This window comes from Convolutriloba macropyga, chromosome 8 (assembly GCF_964194025.1).
Source record: "Convolutriloba macropyga chromosome 8, txConMacr16.3, whole genome shotgun sequence".
In the NCBI taxonomy this organism is placed as follows: Eukaryota; Metazoa; Xenacoelomorpha; order Acoela; family Convolutidae; genus Convolutriloba; species Convolutriloba macropyga.
Genome location: NC_134475.1, coordinates 26297683 through 26315605, shown reverse-complemented (window position 1 = coordinate 26315605; position 17923 = coordinate 26297683). Strand labels below are relative to the sequence as shown.

General features: G+C 34.5%; 1 protein-coding gene across 1 annotated transcript in view; it reads left to right on the top strand.

Annotated features, from left to right (window-relative positions):
• The first annotated feature begins 3004 nt into the window (after nucleotides 1–3004).
• LOC142344636 (negative elongation factor B-like) overlaps nucleotides 3005–17923 on the top strand; it is a 28103-nt gene continuing 13184 nt past the window's right edge. The window contains exons 1-3 of the mRNA XM_075396449.1: nucleotides 3005–3188; nucleotides 8302–8861; nucleotides 12027–12200. Of these exons, the coding sequence (XP_075252564.1) occupies nucleotides 3087–3188; nucleotides 8302–8861; nucleotides 12027–12200 (836 nt within the window). The 5' untranslated portion in view covers nucleotides 3005–3086. The remainder of the gene's footprint in view (nucleotides 3189–8301; nucleotides 8862–12026; nucleotides 12201–17923) is intronic.

The following is a 17923-nucleotide window of genomic DNA, read 5'->3' as shown; positions in this document are numbered from 1 at the left end:
AGTCTAGACCAATTTTTTCTTTATGGGTGCAAAAAACTTTGACCCCACCGAGACTCGAACCACTGACCTCTCGCTCCATGGCCAAACTCACTACCAACTTGGCTACGAGTCACTTAATTTTGCCATGCTCCAACCGCTTTTATATTAGCAACTTTGGAGCACTAGCGATCCTTACACTTAGTCTTATTGACCACTGTTTGCTACCAAGTAACTTAAAACATTAGCATAAAAAGATGACTCATCTTGAAAGAAAAACATAAACCGACAATTGTCGGAGGACTTGCTCATGAACGACATGCGAGGCACTTTAATTGATGTTCTTTAGTCTAGACCAATTTTTTCTTTATGGGTGCAAAAAACTTTGACCCCACCGAGACTCGAACCACTGACCTCTCGCTCCATGGCCAAACTCACTACCAACTTGGCTACGAGTCACTTAATTTTGCCATGCTCCAACCGCTTTTATATTAGCAACTTTGGAGCACTAGCGATCACTCAAAAATGAAGAACGAAAGCGTGAAAAATTCACTTTAGCAGTCAAAGAATGTTCTAGAAGAAAAGCGCAAAAATGTCAAGTGAAAGACTTGCATAAAAGACACACAAGTTTACAATAATTGCTATGAACTGCGTTCAAGAGCAATTAAAAATATAACACAGCTTCATTTTCCAATTTGCTATCTGTTAATCTTTTTTTTTGTTATTTTGTGATGAAAAAATTTAATGAGAAATCTTATACATAAGACCTATTACCAATCTTAATGCGATGTTGTCTTATTTGCAATCTTAATGCGTGTAAAATCTAAAACCTATCTTTATAAATTACTGTCAAAAATCAGATCTTAATTCATGTAAAATCTATTACCTATATTTATACGTTGTTCCCATAACTCTAATGTTAATACATGTAAAACCTATTACCCATTTTTATACAATACTGTCAAAAATCAAATCTTAATACATGTAAAATCTATTACCTATCTTTATACATTACTGTGATAATTGAACGGTGACCAAAATGATTTGAAATCGCTATAGCCTATCTTAAAACATGTGGGTCACCACCCCCCCCCCCCCCCCCGGGCAGCTCCGCTCATCTATATACTACTAATGGAGCTGTTCATGATGTGTAGGAGTATTTTATGCCAAAACTTCCACCACCGCACTCTAGGCTTAAGCTATCTACAACCAAATCTAATCCTTGACTGTTGTTCGAGAGCCATTTTGTGATGTAGGCTGTTATCTTATAACAGTTTTAGATTATACACCAAAAGCTTCTGGAATTTTATTTTGGACCAATGTAATGTAAGCTGAAAATAGATCTGGGGATGATGATGCGAGAAATTTATCAATTCATTTCAGGAATAATGTCTACTATTTGGCGATCTCCATATAATTTATGCAATATCGGAATTTCTCATCGTAAAACTGCCTGAAGATAGGAAACTGTACATCTCAGCTTATTTTTTTTGAGAAGTCTGTAGCGTTTAATTGCTCTCGAACAAAGTTAGTAGTATTTACTCGAGTAAACGTCCAAAACCCAATATAACTTGGTAAACCGCCTTTTCGGAAGAGCATTTTTAGTATCATTCTGAGTACCATTTTGTCTGTCTATCGCCAGAAAATAGATCGGTTTTTTTTACTGTTGTCAGGTTTGAATTAGTGACTATTGTACTTACGACGGAAATGCAGATAAAAGCTTTCCATAAGTAGCAGTCAGTTGATATCAACGTGATATGTGTTGTATTCGATCATAAAGCTTTACAATTAACATGCAAAAGCTTGCTTGAAATGGATATAGGCATGATCAAGTTTAACAAATTTTACGTGGTACTCAACTGACTACCTCATTGGGAAACGGGCAAACTTCTATCCACAGTTTTTCCGTGCATACTCTTGTCACTTTTCTAAACCTTGGAGGAGTTCAAAGTTCTATCGGTCTTTCATGCAATTCAATTGACAGAAAATTTGGAATGTTACTGAAGCTGCTCTTCCAAAGCAGCCAATTTTTGTAATCATGCAATTTAAAAGTTCACTGTTAACCAATGTATTTGGGTCCTGTACGTCTGTAAGCGACCTTCTGCTTAAGCAATTTTTCGTCCGATTATTTGACATTTTGTGTGGCTTTTTGCGCCCGACTTTTGATTTTGATGTACGCTGCTCTATATTTGGAGTTTTAAGCAGCTCCACTCGGCAGTTAACTATAAAATGTCAACTGAAAAAGGTTTCATTCACCTGTTTTCATTTTTTATTCTAAATTTTTGTTCAGATAACTCCATTTTGAGCCCATTTGTGATGTTATAGTCCACGTCACTCCGCTCGTGTCGTTTCAGAGCAGCTCGTCCGACCTTTATGGGTCGTCTTTTCTATCATACATTGTTTTGAAATAGTTTTTCATTGATGCAACTTTTGCCGCAAAAGGTGCCTCGGAAAGAATGTCCCACAAAAGATATCGGATAAAATTGGCTAAAAATTCCAGGCTGGCTGGAAATTCAAGTGCCAATTAATTTTGTAGGGCGGGAACAATAACTGCTAGGAATTTGCGTAGCATGCTAATACTTACCTAATGCTTTGAACATTAACGAAAACGACATAAAAGGGTTGGCATATAGAAGATGTAATTCAACGTTAAAAACTTAATGATATCTCGTCACTGCATGTCCTTTGAGTGTAGACTAAGTGATCTTATGCGATAGTCTATATCAACTTTAGGGCCACATATGATGATTTGATGATTAGTGATAGTTTGAATAGGGTTTTGATAGTTCAGAATTGAAAAAAAAAACTGAATACGCCGCGGTGACTAAAATAATGACACGTCATTGATTAATTATAAACCGTTTGCCAAGGATCTATAATATCAGTAATTGAAAACACCTGAAAATTGGCGTTGAAGTTACGACTCAAAGTTGTGTTACAGTTTTCAAACTCTGGTGCAGATAAATGCGCCTTAACTCGTGGCAATTAACTAGTTCACTGGGAATGAGATTGCTCACTGGGTTAAAAACAGTGTTAAATTTTTTGGCGTCTATATTTTCAGATGTCGAAATATGTTTTTAATGTTTGATTGACCAACTATTCATACAGATATGCCTCGAGGTCTCGAGCACCTCGGCGTACCTGGGCCTGATTATATCACGGAACAGCTTTCGTCATGCGATGACCCCGAGGAATGGATTAGCAGATTTCAGGTAGGTTTAAACATTATGATAAAAAGTCCGATTTAACGTTAGGACATTTGGGGCATTTTTGAAAGAGTATCATACAAAGGTGACGATAATTTTTATGCTCTCTAAATGTAATGAGTTCAGGAAAACGGTGTGAGTTTAGTTTGTCAGAATAAAAATGATGGCTTCTATGTTCAAATGCACTCATCCAAAAAGAGAGAAGTGTCTAGTCACTGAACTGAACTATCAATGTAGATTGGTGTAATTTTCGGACTAAGCTAAAGTTAACCAAGACATTGTTCCATTTTTCGAAAATGGGGATTATTACGCGAGGCTCGCCTTTTTTCACGTTGTTCACGCATGGTTGAGAAAAAATGAACACCATCTTGTAGCCCTCAGGAACTAGTTTTGATTTATATAAAAAGATATTAGAAAAATATATCTGAAAAAAGAGGAGAACACCTGAAAATCGAAAAGAAAAAAAAATCGCTCGGGGGTGACTCATTGCGCTGAAATTTAAAAACAGGCTGAGAAGTTTGTACTAAAATTTAGTTGGGCCAATCATTGTATTTTTCTTAAAATTCTTCTGTCTCCCTTTTTCTGCTGATAACGAACTATTGTAAGAACCAATGTGTCTGTATTAAACAAGTTTTTGTAGAAAATAGGAGACTTTGGGCAATTTAAAGCTTTCAAAAAGCAAAAATGAATTTTGAAATTTTAAAACTAAATGCAACAAAAAATGTTCTCTTTTCTATATTTTAGAGTTGTTTTTGCAAACAGTTTTTTATTTCATCTGAACTTATTACTTCAGAACAACCAAATTCGTGTTTGAAAAGTGAAGATGGAAATCATTTCTTATCTTCTTTATTTGTATTCCTTAAGTTGTCAGAGCAGATAGTTCGAATTAACCTCCTGTCGTATAATGCCTTACAAAAAGATGGTGTGTTGGAGATTTTATTATTCTCCAGGCTGAAAACCTAATGGGAGTTAATAATTTTGAAAATTAGAATACTATTTTTCGTTTCTGTATTTTGAAATTGCTCTTGGAATTGATCTTCTTTTCCAGAATGTGGTCGTTTTTATAATTTGAAAAATTAAAGACTTTATTGATTGTTAAAGTCCTAATATAAGAAAAGCGGATTTGATAGATGAAAAAAGTTTCATTTCCAGTTATCATAAAGATTAATAAAATTTAGTGATAATCAATTTTTCAATAGTACTAAGAAGCTTCGAGCATAGTGTTAAACGTTCCCCTCATATTAAACCCAGGTAGAGGACGAGATTGCTAACTGAGTTACAGACAGGTGTTAAATTTTTTGGAGTCTATGTTTTAGTTATTAAAATGTTTTTTTTTAATATTTGATTGACCAACTATTCATACAGACATGCCTCGAGGTCTCGAGCACCTCGGCGTACCTGGGCCTGATTATATCACGTAACAGCTTTCGTCATGCGATGACCCCGAGGAATGGATTGCAGATTTCGGGTAGGTTTAAACATTATGATATAAAGTCCAATTTAACGTTAGGATATTTGGGGCAGTTTTGAAAGAGTATCATACAAAGGTGAGGATAATTTCAGGAAAACAGTGTGAGTTTAGTTTGTCAAAATAATATGATGGCTTCTATGTTCAAATGCACTCATCCAAAAGGAGAGAAGTGTCTAGTCACTGAACTGAACTATCAATGTAGATTGGTATAATTTTCGGACTAAGCTAAAGTTAACCAAGACTTTGTTCCATTTTTCGAAAATGGGGATTATTACGCGAGGCTCGCTTTTTTAACTTTGTTCACGCATGGTTGAGAAAAAATGAACACCATCTTGTAGTCCTCAGGAACTAGTTTTGATTTATATAAAAAGTTATTAGAAAAATATATCTGAAAAAAGAGGAGAACACCTCAAAATTTTAAAGGAAAATCGAAAAGGAAAAAAAATCGCTCGGGGGTGACTCATTGCGCTGAAATTTAAAAACAGGCTGAGAAGTTTGTACTAAAATTTAATTTGGCCAATCATTGTATTTTTCTTAAAATTCTTCTGTCTCCCTTTTTTCTCCTGATAACGAACTATTGTAAGAACCAATGTGTCTGTATCGAACAAGTTTTTGTAGATAATAGGAGACTTTGGGCAATTTAAAGCTCTCAAAAAAGCAAAAATCAATTTTGAAATTTTAAAGCTAAATGCAACAAAAAATGTATTCTTTTCTTTATGCTAGAGTTGTTTTTGCAAACAGTTTTTTATTTCGTCTAAACTTATTACTTCAGAACAACCAAATTCGTTTTTGAAAAGTGAAGATGGAAATCCTTTCTTATCTTCTTTATTTGTATTCCTTAAGTTGTCAGAGCAGATAGTTCGAATTAACCTCCTGTCGTATAATGCCTTACAAAAAGATTGTGTTGGAGATTTTATTAATGTCCAGGTTGAAAACCTAATGACAGAGTTAATAATTTTGAAAATTAGAATACTATTTTTCGTTTCTGTATTTTCAAATTGTTCTTGGAATTGATCTTCTTTTCCAGAATGTGGTCGTTTTTATAATTTGAAAAATTAAATACTTTATTGATTGTTAAAGTCCTAATATAAGAAAAGCGGATTTGATAGATGAAAAAAATTTCATTTCCAGTTCACATAAAACTTAATAAAATTTAGTGATAATCAATTTTTCAATACTACTAAGAAGCTTCAAGGATATTGTTCAACGTTCCTTTACATATTAGACGCAAGTAAGGGCCGAGATTGGTCACTGAGTTAAAAACACGTGTTAAATTTTTTGGCGTCTATGTTTTCAGCTATCGAAATATGTTTTTATTATTTGATTGACCAAAAATTGGTAATCACTAAAATCAATAAATTTTAGTGATAACCAATTTTTCAATACTAGTAAGTAAGGAGCTTTGAGGATAGTGTTCAACGTTCCCTTACATCTTGTGCGCAAGTAGAGGCCGAGTGGAAAAACTGTGGAAACTGCCGAGTCAAGAAATCTAGAAAATTAGAAGAACTAAATAATATTTGCTACAAATTGGGTTTTAAATTTTCAAAGCCAGAGTTGTGTTCTTCAAACTTTGCTGGTAGCAAATTTGCGAGATTTTAAGAAAAAGGAGTTAACCTATTGTGGTCATGAAACATCAAATATGACAAAACTTTTGGAAAAATTTCTTAAAATATTCATTTCAAATTTAAGTTTCAAATTTACGATTACCGATACAATTGCCTCAAAAATTCCACACCGAGCTTTCCAGATGACTCAAACAGGACACAATTGAACGGTGCGAGCAGTGGATAAAGATGAGTTGCAATAAAGAAAATTAAAAAAAATGGTCGGGTTTTCTTTTGTTTGTGCATGCGTGCGTTTTTTTGGGTGTATAAATATGGTTGTGTGTGTGTGCGCGTGTGTGTGTGGGATGCGTTTTGTATGTGATTAAGAGAAAGAGGGAAAAAGTTAGTTTTAGCGAGGGAGTCTCTTGAAGTGTTGGACACAAATAGTGCAATAACTATCAGGAATCATGAAAAATTAGAAAAGTTACAAATTATTTCTAGCCAATTGCCGCTTGAAATTTGTGCAAGGAAACGATTCAATTTTCAAATCGCCGGAAACTTATCTGTGAGATTTTAAATTATTAATTTTTTCATTATACTCATGAGACATCAAAAAGACAACCATTTCGAATAGGACTTCGAAAAGTTTCATTCGAAGTTTAATGCAAGTTACAATTACCGATACAATTGCCTCAACCAGTCCACACCTAGTTGTTTAGAAAAAAACGGAGAAGACCTAATTGAACGCGAGGGATCTTGAATAAAGATCGGTTTCCAAAAATAAAGATTGTTTTTTTGGTGTTGGGGTTTGTATTTGTGCGATTTACTTTGTGCGTGTTATGTGTGGTGAATGTGTGTGTGTTTGTATGTTTTATCTGTGTATAACCTACGTACCCCCTCCCGTTCAACTATTCCCCCCATACCTACCCCCAACAACTCCCTACTCCCGTCTATCCACCCTCAAACTAGCCCTTCCTATGTACCCCTTCCAGCGCCCTCGACCACCCTCCCCCACTCCAGATACCTACGCCCCCACACCTACTCACATTTCTAACATTGTTTGCGTCTTACTATATTTTGCTTTTTTCTTTTTGACAGTAGGTATGTTTAGTTAAGAATTTTTATTGCACGACTCATCGAGTCGTTTCCCGTATTCTACCAGCTGTTAATGCAAATTTTTCGCTTGACGTTTTGACTTTTTGAGTGACTCTTACGATCTTGACTTTTCTGTTTAGCATGATATATATTGAAATATATATTGAAAAGTGCGCTGAATTTGGTGAAAAATTTTCAATTTAACTTTTATTAGTGGATATAGTCGAATATAATAACCTGTAATGACCATTTGAAGCCTCTTAGTAAATTTAATCACGCCCCCCCCCCACCGACGAGCAGGCGCTATAGATTTGAGAGCAAGTCTTCTGACGTTAGTCGGTTATTTTTGTAATCTAAAAGCAAAGTTTTTGACATTCTAAAAAATCGTATTGTAAGAAGTCAAATTATCATATCAGGATTTTGGATGACATGAAAACGATTTTAGATATGTATTACGGCACTTTGTTTTGGTGGCAAAACTTGACACGTAATTTCTTCTTTTTTCTATTGTATTGTTTCAAACTGCAAATTACTGCTCATTAAACCTAGTTGTTTTTTCTTTTCAATGCGAAACTTTAGTTGTTCTATTTTCACTACTGTTTACTCTGGCTTAACTTTGCGTGGAAAGGGATGCAGGTATGGCTTTTGTTTTTTTAAAGAATTGCCATAGCTTTTGCTATTGTACGAAGTGTTTTAAGAAATTTTAATATTGAATTTGAAGTATTGACTTTTTTCCTTCAAGTTTTCCTTGAAAGTTTCAACACAATTTTTAAAAACCTTGCGGAGGAAATATGGCATCTCAATGTGGCTTCAAGTGATAGTAGATTTGTTGAGGAGCTGATACTGATCTATTTTTAAGTGCTCGGAAATTTAAGCAGGAGTGGTTGCTTAAATTTCTAAATACTTAAAAATAGCCAAGTATCGACTCATCAACTAATCTACTATCACTTTAAGCCACTTTGAGATGTCATTCTTTCCGCAAGCTTTTGTGCGACGTTGATTGATTTAGACGGATAACAGCGTTCTGCTACCATCGTTACGACCAGCCCTGCCCTTAATGGATCTTCATGACATTCCGAGACGCGATTTCCACCAGTCGCTAATCGAAGTGCTGAAGGAACAGTTGCGAAATTGTCTAGAAAATGTGTGCAAGGATCAAGGTCAATCATCGAAAAAGGGTAACAGTGACAACTCTAGTTCTGATAAAAGCGGAGAGGCCAGTGGTAATAACCCCGTTGTTCTGTCCCTTGTTGAAAAGAACTTCGTTTTAATTGAGTTTGAACCACTGCAAGATATTTTGTTTGATGCACTGTCTCGGCTGCCAGAAATTCCTGAGGACATATTGAAAAAAATTGAAACGAACAAAGTGGTATATCGTCACAGTTTATGCAGTTTGAGTGTCAAAAGACAGATTTGGCAGCAGAATCAGAATTTGTTTGGAGAGGAAATTTCGCCCCTCTTGAGCGAGTATATAAAGACTAAAGAAACAGTCATGTATAGCACGAGTGATCAGAGCACATTTATGAGTTCAGCTCCTAAAATTAGGCGACAAGGAGTGGTGGTGAAAAGGAAAGGAATTGTTTCCCATGAAAGTGAAAGTATTTTTAGACAAAAATCTCGTGTAAAACTTTGCAAATTCCAATTTTGTAAATCTGTGATTGATCTTTTGGTAACTCGAGGTTCCTCGATGACGTTAGGATTTACGCTGACTTTGTATTTACCTCGGGAAATTTTAAATTTTCTCATTTCTTCTCATTAGAACTTTTTGCTCTCGTTTATCATGGTTGCATTATGAACATTTTTTTCTGTTTTTAATAGCCGCCGTCAGCCTCTCAATGGCTATTATTTAGGCGCTCTTCTTTTTACAATTCAAAGAATTTGAATTTTTGTATTAGGGCGCTGTCTTTTTACGACTCGAAGACGAGTATTGGTTTTCTTAAGGTTTTTTTTTTTACCGGAAGTACTATTTGTTCAGGCGGCTTTTTGACCTTAGTGAAAGTGAGGAAAATTGCCGTTTTAACTCTTTTATGAGCGAGAGAAGTTCTTCGTTCATGCACTGCGTTAAGTAAATGACTTTTCGACTTCGAAAAGTTTTTTTTGAGAGATTGGAGCTTATATATGACAGTTTTTAGCCGTGTTTTCGTCAATTTGGCCCAATTGTTTTTATTGTAACTTGGTTTTTTGTAGAAGTAAATTTTGATCAATGCTGCTTGAATACGCAACCAACTGAAATCGATACCACAATGTTTCTGAGAGCTGAATATTTCGTTTCAAGTGCAAAATTGCCCCATATTTCATTTTTGGTCTCAGTTTATGGCTTTTTTTCATTTATTTGTCCATTTTTGGCTCTTTGAGCGGACTTTTTCTCACGCAATTGGTAAATATGTCAATGTCTTTTTGATAATTCCTGAATTGGATGCCTGTTTTTGACGTGGGGTGTTATTGTTTTTGATAGTGGCAAACCGATAGCGATTCTTGCGACCGTTTACTTTTTCAATTTCGGTGACTTCTACTTCTACTGCGTGACGTGATTGGTTCTGCTTTTATGTCAGTTGAGTGACTTACCTCTCTCAAAAAAATGATATCTGAGCGCACTTAATGAACTGTAAAATTTATGAACATTTAATTGTGAAAGGTCAATAGTGTGCATCTAAGTATTGCCAAACGTATATGCCCTAATTCTTGAGTTTTAGAGTCTTGAATTTTGGATTTCGAATATTAATTTTGAAATTGCTCTATTAGGGTTTTTCCTTATAGATCGTAGTGTCTCATAAAAATGACAGTTCGAAAAAGTCTAACCCAAAGAGTTTAGTGTTCTGTTAATGGACTTTTGGTCATTCTGCCTATCTTATTTTTTAGTAGTTTCGGTTCCATGGAAGGCCACAAGTTTCTATCGCGGCTTTTTCCCGGCAATCTGCCGGCTATTTTGTAAAATTGTACACCTTGTACACCTACATACGAGTTTTTGCGTTTGAATATTGATGTCTCTTTAGTCTTTATAATTAATTTCCATTTGATTAATTTTTCTTCATTTTTTTCGTTTTATAGCGTTCATTGTGATTGAAAGCGACAACTAATGTTTATAGTTAAAGCGGCAATGTTTAATTAGCTACCAATTGATTACTTTTTGTGATTACTGAAAAATTACTTGAATTGATTACATAAAATAGCGTTTTGATTGAGAGAACTTACGGAAACTGATAAAATTATTTAACAATTTTTGGCCATTTTTTGCAGTATTCAAATTTTTCTTCGATAATAAAGTTATGGGAGCCTAAATTGGCTTGACTGTTGCTATTCGCGTACTTCATTGTCTTCAATTTCGTACAAAAAGTTTGGCCTCTTTTATATATAGGAGTAATGTAATTTTTTAGTTCAGTTGGTTTTTATGGGCTATCCTCATGTTTGACTGATTTTTTTGTTTTTAGTAGTCACTTTAGTAGGAACCAGTTGATTTAAAAGGTAATTCTTTCACGAAGATGGCTCTTCAAGTTGTTTCCGGAATTTTTCCGGCTTTTGTCTTAGATCTTTTCACATTTTCATGATTCTATTTGGAGTAATGATTTTGGTAACGCCGAAAAAAATTTCACGTCGCAAAACCACTCTTTTTCTCGCTGTTGATTTTTTTTCACGTGCGGCATGTTAACTTTGATCTTCTGTTTTTTTATCTGATTTTTTGCAAACGGTTTTCCCAATTCACTCATAGTTCGTTCTAGGTCTAGTTTTTTGTTTAGTCAATGATGATTCTTTGAATTTTACGTCAGGACTTGTCTGTTGTGTTTTTTCAATTCAAAGAATTTGAATTGTATTGGGGCGCTGTCTTTTTTTCAAGATATGTTCACACATTTTCATGATTTTTGAAGTCAAATTAGAGTAGTGATTTTGGTCACGCCGAAACAGGAAGTGGAGCAAAAAAGCGAGTGGTTTTGCGGCGTGAAATTTTTTCGGTTTCTCGCCAGTGGTTTTTTGTTCACATGCGGCAATATCACTTTGATTTTTACTGTTTTTTTCAATTTTTTGGATAGGATTTTTTTCTAAATGTTTTTCCCAATCCATTCATAGTCCGTTCTAGGTCTAGTTTTCTGTTTAGTCAATGAAAATTCTTTGAATTGTACGTCAGGACTTGTCCTGCTATGTTTTTTTAATTCGTTTCACCTTTTGATCACGTTTTTTGTTTTACAGAAGTCACGATTTTCACGCTTGACTTCTGACTTGCTTCACTCACTGTTTCAGCTGAATGGATTTTAAACTCTCACACATTGAATTCCGCATTGTAGTGAGTTACGGTCAAAGTCAAAAGAGCAAAATCAAAAGATCAAAAGAAACAGGATAAGCATATAAAGACCGGTCATTGTGAATTAGATTATCAAAGTTCATTGAAGCGATTGCTAGCTGGCATTAGTATTACGCTTAATAGCGTTCAGTTTAAAAGATGAAGTAAGTGTAATTTAAGAATCTAACCGAATATGCAGAGTTTGCACACCAAATAAAACATGACACTGAAAAATTCTTTCAATTTCTATCTCTTATTTTTTTCTGTTTCAATCCCAATGTGCGTCAAGCGGGTCAGCGACGGCTATTTTCCTGCGATTTACTGGCTATGTTTATCTATTCTTTTTTTGTGGTGGGGGGGGGGGGTTGGGGTCAGGTGAGTCTAAAATTTTAATTTTAAAGGAACATATTTGATGAACGAAAAATCGAGCAAGCGGAAACAATTCTTACGTTTCATAAAAGACTAGTCGAGTTTATCGGTCACAACATCCACCTGTATGACGTTATTCTGCAGTTCTTGCGCACTTTGTTTGTGAAGACTCGCAATGTGCACTACTGCACATTGAGAACGGAGCTGTTAATGAAGTTTCACGACGATGAAAAGAAAGTCATTACCAATGTGGACCCTTGCTACAGGTGAGGATTCTATTTCAAATGAAAACATTTCTTTGTGTCGTCGCAATACGAATTTTTGTTGAACTCAAAACAAGTTGCAGTCGTAAAAATTGTTGCGAACAGTGAATCACTTCTTGTGTTTGTTATTAGTGTTATTTGGATTGCTCGAGCCGTTGAGCTCTTCCAGTGATCACTAGCAATTTAAATGCCATCATGTTATTATAACTTTTCCCTGATGCACGTGATATAGTTTTTAAAAAAATCGGGCGAGGATGGATGAAATTCAAACTAACTGTAATTCTTTTTTACAATTCTAAGAATTTGAATTGTATTGGGGCGCTGTCTTTTTTTAAGATCTGTTCACACATTTTCATGATTTTTCATGATAGTCGAATTGGAGCAGTGATTTTGGTCACGCCGAAACAGGAAGTGGAGCGAAAAAGCGAGTGGTTTTGCGGCGTGAAATTTTTTCGCTCTAATTTTAGAGGGAGAAAACGGTGTTCGAACAAAAAATCGCTTTCTCGCTAGTGGTTTGTTCACATGCGGCAATTTCACTTTCGATTTTTACTGTTTCGATTTTTTGGGTAGGATTTTTACGACTCGGAGAGGAGTATTGGAGAAGTCCTTTTTTTAAATCATTTTTATTGGAGTGATTTTTGAAGCGGGAAATGAAACGCGTGAAAAAATTAGGAGTGATTTTGGTGCTGAACAAAAGTGAAGAGCGGAGCGAAAAGAGAGTGGTTTTTGTTCATACCGCTGTTTTTGAGAGAGCGAGAAATTGAGGTGTGAAAACATTTTCTCTAAGCGAGCGAAATTTTTTTCACGTGCGGCATTTTAAAGCAGTTTTTTTATTTATTTTGGTTAAGAGGTTTGGTTATGTTTTTGTTTTAATTTTAAGCTGGTTTCGGTAGTGCTTTAAAGGTTTTTGGAAATTCATGTAAATTTTATGATAATTCGGAAGTTTTTAATGTATTTTGCTGATTTTCGGGCTAATTTTTGCGTTTTTTTGACAATTATTTTGTTTTGCTGGCTCAAATGGGTATTGAAGAAACCCCTTCTACTTGAGCAAATTTATGATAACAATTGGTTACATCTTTTTTTGTAAAAATGTTTTTCTTTTGTTGAGAAATATGACAAAAAATGGCAAAAATTGGAACTATTTTTCTTAATTTTTTGAAGTTTTTCGTTTTTTTTTTGTTTTTAGCTAAGTTTCTTAGCCTATTATGACTTGCCTATTGTTTTGCGAGCAACTGGATAACCTTTTGGCTGATAGGAATTTTTCTTTGGATTTATATGCTTTTGAAATTTTAAAAAATTTGATAACTTTTTCCAGTTTTTCAGTGAAAGTTGTTTTTAAGAGCTTTCTTTTCATAATTTAGCCTAAAGTATTTAGGAGATAGTTTTTTTGGGATCTCAATTTATAACAAAATTTGATCAGATTTTTTATCATTTTAACAGATTTGATTTTACTGTTCGTACTTTTTTGTTTCATGGTTTTGTTTCAAGATAATCATAAATTAGTGAAGGCACGTTTTATTTGATGAGTAGTTGGATGGCGTTTAAATGGATTTTCACTTCGAGTCGTTTCCGGAATTTTTCCGGCTAGTTTTTTAGAAATAGTTTTCCCAATTCACTCGTAGTTCATTCTAGGCCTAGTTTTTTGTTTGAACCAAATTTCACTCTTGCTTTTAGTTTTTGTTCGCATGCGGCATTTTGACATTGAATATTTTCAATTTAAAATTTGTAAATTTTTTGACCTTTTTTTGGAACTGGTTTTCCCAATTCACTCAGTCCGTTTTAGGTGTAATTGTTTGTTTAGTCAATGGAATTTCTTGGAATTGTACGTCAGGACTTGTCCTGCTATATTTTTTATTTCGTCAAAATTTTTGTTACGACCATATGACGGCACAGCCACTTTTTGTTCATTTGTTCATGCAATTTCAACTGAATCGCTTGCTTGACTATTGGAGTAAGTTTTGTCTGTCCATTCGCCTGATTAAATTTTTGGTCACGTGTGACTTACCTCACTCTCAAAAATGACTTCCTCACTCTGAAATTGACTTTTTAAAATTTAATTCAAAGAGATAAGGTCAAGTGGGTGTATGTCACTCCAATTGAAGGTTATTTAAGAACAGCTAATAGAGGCAGCACTAAGTTATACAGATTCATAATCAAAATATAACATCTCACCATTTAATGAAAAATTTGTTTTGTCTCTCTTTTACTATCTTTTTGAGATTGCAGATATAGGAAGCTGTTGTGGCTATTTTTCTGGCAATCTGTCAGCTATGTTTTTTATTGAGCAAGGTTTACATTTGTCTTTCCGGATCTATTCTGTTTCGGTTCTACCCAGCTTAGTGAGCATAGTTTTTTTGACCCCCGGGTGCACGTGCTATTTTCTTACATAGTAACGTGCTAATAACAACATATAATTCGTAACTGGGGGTCATAAAAGTTACTGGGGGGCTGAAACAGATTAGATCCGTCTTTTGTGTCATTCCACTTGTATAGTAGACAGCTACCTGGTTTTAATCATTGGTTGATTAATATCTGCAAAGTGAAAGCGGCTATTATTGGGAACATCGTGGTTTTCTACAATTCAGAGAATTTGAATTGTATTGCTGCGCTGTCTTTTTAAGATCTGCTTAGGCTTTTTTTGTCTTTTTCACGTCAGTAAGAAGTCAAATTAGAGTGGTGATTATGATCACACTGAAATAGTAAAGTAAGCGAAAAATTGAGTAGGTTTGAGGACGTGACTTTTTTCAAAATACTTTTAATGTGGCGGTTTTTGAGGGATTTTTTGTCAGGTGCGTCAATTTGACTTGTTTTCAGAGTTTCCTTCCCTTCAGTGCTTTTACGGCGGTACATGTGTTCTAATTGTGCCTCTTTACCTTTGCTTGAATTCATTAAGCGGCAGCTAAAACTTTATGACTTTGTCAATATTTGTTAAAAAAATATTAGTGAATTTTAGATTTTGCCCCCTTTTAAAAATTATCTGTTGTCTTATCACAGTATCATCAATGGCAGGTCTGATTGGTTGCTAATAAGGTTTAAAAGATCCTTATTAATGGCTCGAGTTATTAGCTCATGGTTTTCATGACTTTGACACAACTTTTTCTCAAAAGTTTTGAGTGCGTTTTAGTATTATTGTACCTTTTGATGTCTTATCATTTAATCTCATTGAGGACAAGTCTCTGATGCCGCTAATAGGAATTAAGTTAATCGATTTAATCGTTTCTTGTTGAAAGCTAGTACTTTCTTTGACGGTTACACTAATTGTTTTCAATAAGTTATCGATTTTTTTTTAGTTTTGCGTGTTTTTCTTTTGTTTGTCATCTTAACTCTTATTGTCACTATTGGGAGTTGTCGTTGTTTGCTAAAGAAGCTTTAATCAAAAAAAGTCATTTCATTTGATAAATGTTGTTTTTTGTGACTTGTACGCTTGTTCGTTTTAAAATAAGTATTTAGTGATTTTTTTAAAAGTTTTGCTAGGATTTGTACTTATTGCTGGCTTATCACTTAATCTCATTGATGACAGGTCTCAACGGTGGTCATTGAGGACTCAATTGATTGATTTAATTGTAGCCCTTAGTAGCTGTTGCGTTCTGTGACTTTTATTTTAAGTGTTTTCAAAAAGTTTCAGCCATTTTTTTGTTATTGTTTTATCATTTAATATTATTAGTGAGAGTACTTCAACGAAAAACATGTTCCAACATTACTTGTGATGGTTGAAATATATCATAGCCGGTCTTGTCAAAAAAAATAAAATGCAGAGAAAAAAAACTATTTGCAAATTTTTCCTGTTTTCAAAAGCTTATGGGTGATTTTCAAGCTGAATAGATCAGTTAAATTTTGAGGATGGGCGATGAGAAAATTTTTGGCGGCACAAGTTTTGTGCTTTTTGAAGATACGATTAATAGCCGCCTCAGCTACTCAGCCGGCTATTATAGCGCTCCTGATTTTTTACTTCGTTGTACTAAAATGTCGCTTTACCGTAGTTCACAGCTTGTTGAACATAATGCGTGAATTTTTTTTGACTTCTCCAGGCTAGTTTCATTCTGCTGAAAGTGTTTTTAGACAGCAGTTGCTCAGCAAAGCAATTCAAATTAAACAGAGTCAGTATCAAAAAGAGTATTTAGAAAAAGAAACTGGATAAACCCATAACGCCCAGTTTTTGATGACGTTACTAGAACTTTGTTCTTATTTACCATCTCTAATGCTTATTGCTATTGATACTAGCCCCTGTGTCGTCTCACTACGAAACAGTAGAATGTTCAGCTCCAAAGTGACATCAGAATAGTTTGCACCTTAAAGTTGTTTGTGTACAAAGATCATTTTCATTAGTTTTTCCCTTCTTTCAATCCCAATCTGGTTTGTGGGAATCAGCGGCGGCTATTCTCCGGCAATCTGCCGGGTATGTTTAAACATAAGAATTTCAAGTCATTTCGAAAGTTTTTAAAGAACTTTGCCTGTTTTTCCCCGTCCGCATATGATTGTCTTATATGTCAGCCATGGTTTCTGATGGCCGAGAAGTTATTTATTTGTAGTATGTGATAAAAGAAGAATGCATTGAACACATTGGTTTGAAAGTGTAAACAAAACCTTAGTGATATCTGGTGTTTTTACATCCATTTTTAAAAACTTTTTTTGTCTGTGTTTGACCTAAATTGGTAACAAATGCTAGCTTAAATTAACATTTTGTTGTTTTAGCTTGTAAAATTGCGGTTTTGATAGCTTTACAACAAGAGGTGCAACAGTTTTGTTAATTGTGCAAGGTTTGCTACCTTTTCTGTTTCTATTTGGCTCCTAAAAGGTCAAAAAGTGGATCGTAAGGTACACCCTTGTTTTTATCTGAGTTTGTTCAGATGTTTGGTTGATAAAATATTGTTGATGATGTTAGCATGACAAGTTTTTGAGTTAAAAGCTTTTTAAAATCTTTATTTTTCTCATATAATTTTTGCTTGCCCTGACCGAAGGAATTTTTTGCTGATAACTTTGATCTCTTCGATAAGATTTTTTGACAGTTATTTGCTATCTATTGCTTTTGCATTGGTGTTCTCTAGAATCCGGGGAACGCTCTTTTCTTGTCTTTGCACGTCTAGATTCAATTTGCTTTTTAAAATTTGAGCATTGATTAGATGGAATTTTCGTTCGAATGTAATTCAGCAACAAGGATTCTGAACATGGTTTTCTCACTTCCTAGTGCTTATGGCGTTTGAAAGGACTCAACTCAAACTGAAACTGTCAGTTTGTGAATTTTTATGACAGAAATGGTGCCTTTTTTCAAATGTGAGTCGAAGTTTTTAGTCCAGTGTCTCTAGGTCGTTTGTTATTGATCTGCTCCTCAAGCACTAAAAATACTCTTTTGCGTTCATGATCTTTGTGTATTGCTAACGTCGATTTTAATAACAGCATTTCTATTCAAATTTGCAAAGTTTTTTTAATTTTTCTTGAAAAAGGCAGTCTATTTTTTGAAAGATTGTAGATGTTTTGTTAAATAGAGTTTAGCAACACAGAAAGGGTTTTTAATGCTTGACGCTCAACAACTTTTCAGTAATATGCGCTCATTTTTTAAACTTTTTGTAATGTTTTGCCTATGTTTGTGTCCCATATTTCCTTCAAGAATTCTACTAGCCTGTAATTTAGGGGTATTGTACAGTTTGACCTCCAAAAGTTGTTTTTGAGAGCGTTATGTTAAGAAAAATTGACAAAATTTTACTGGTTTTTGCTATTTTTGTACGTTT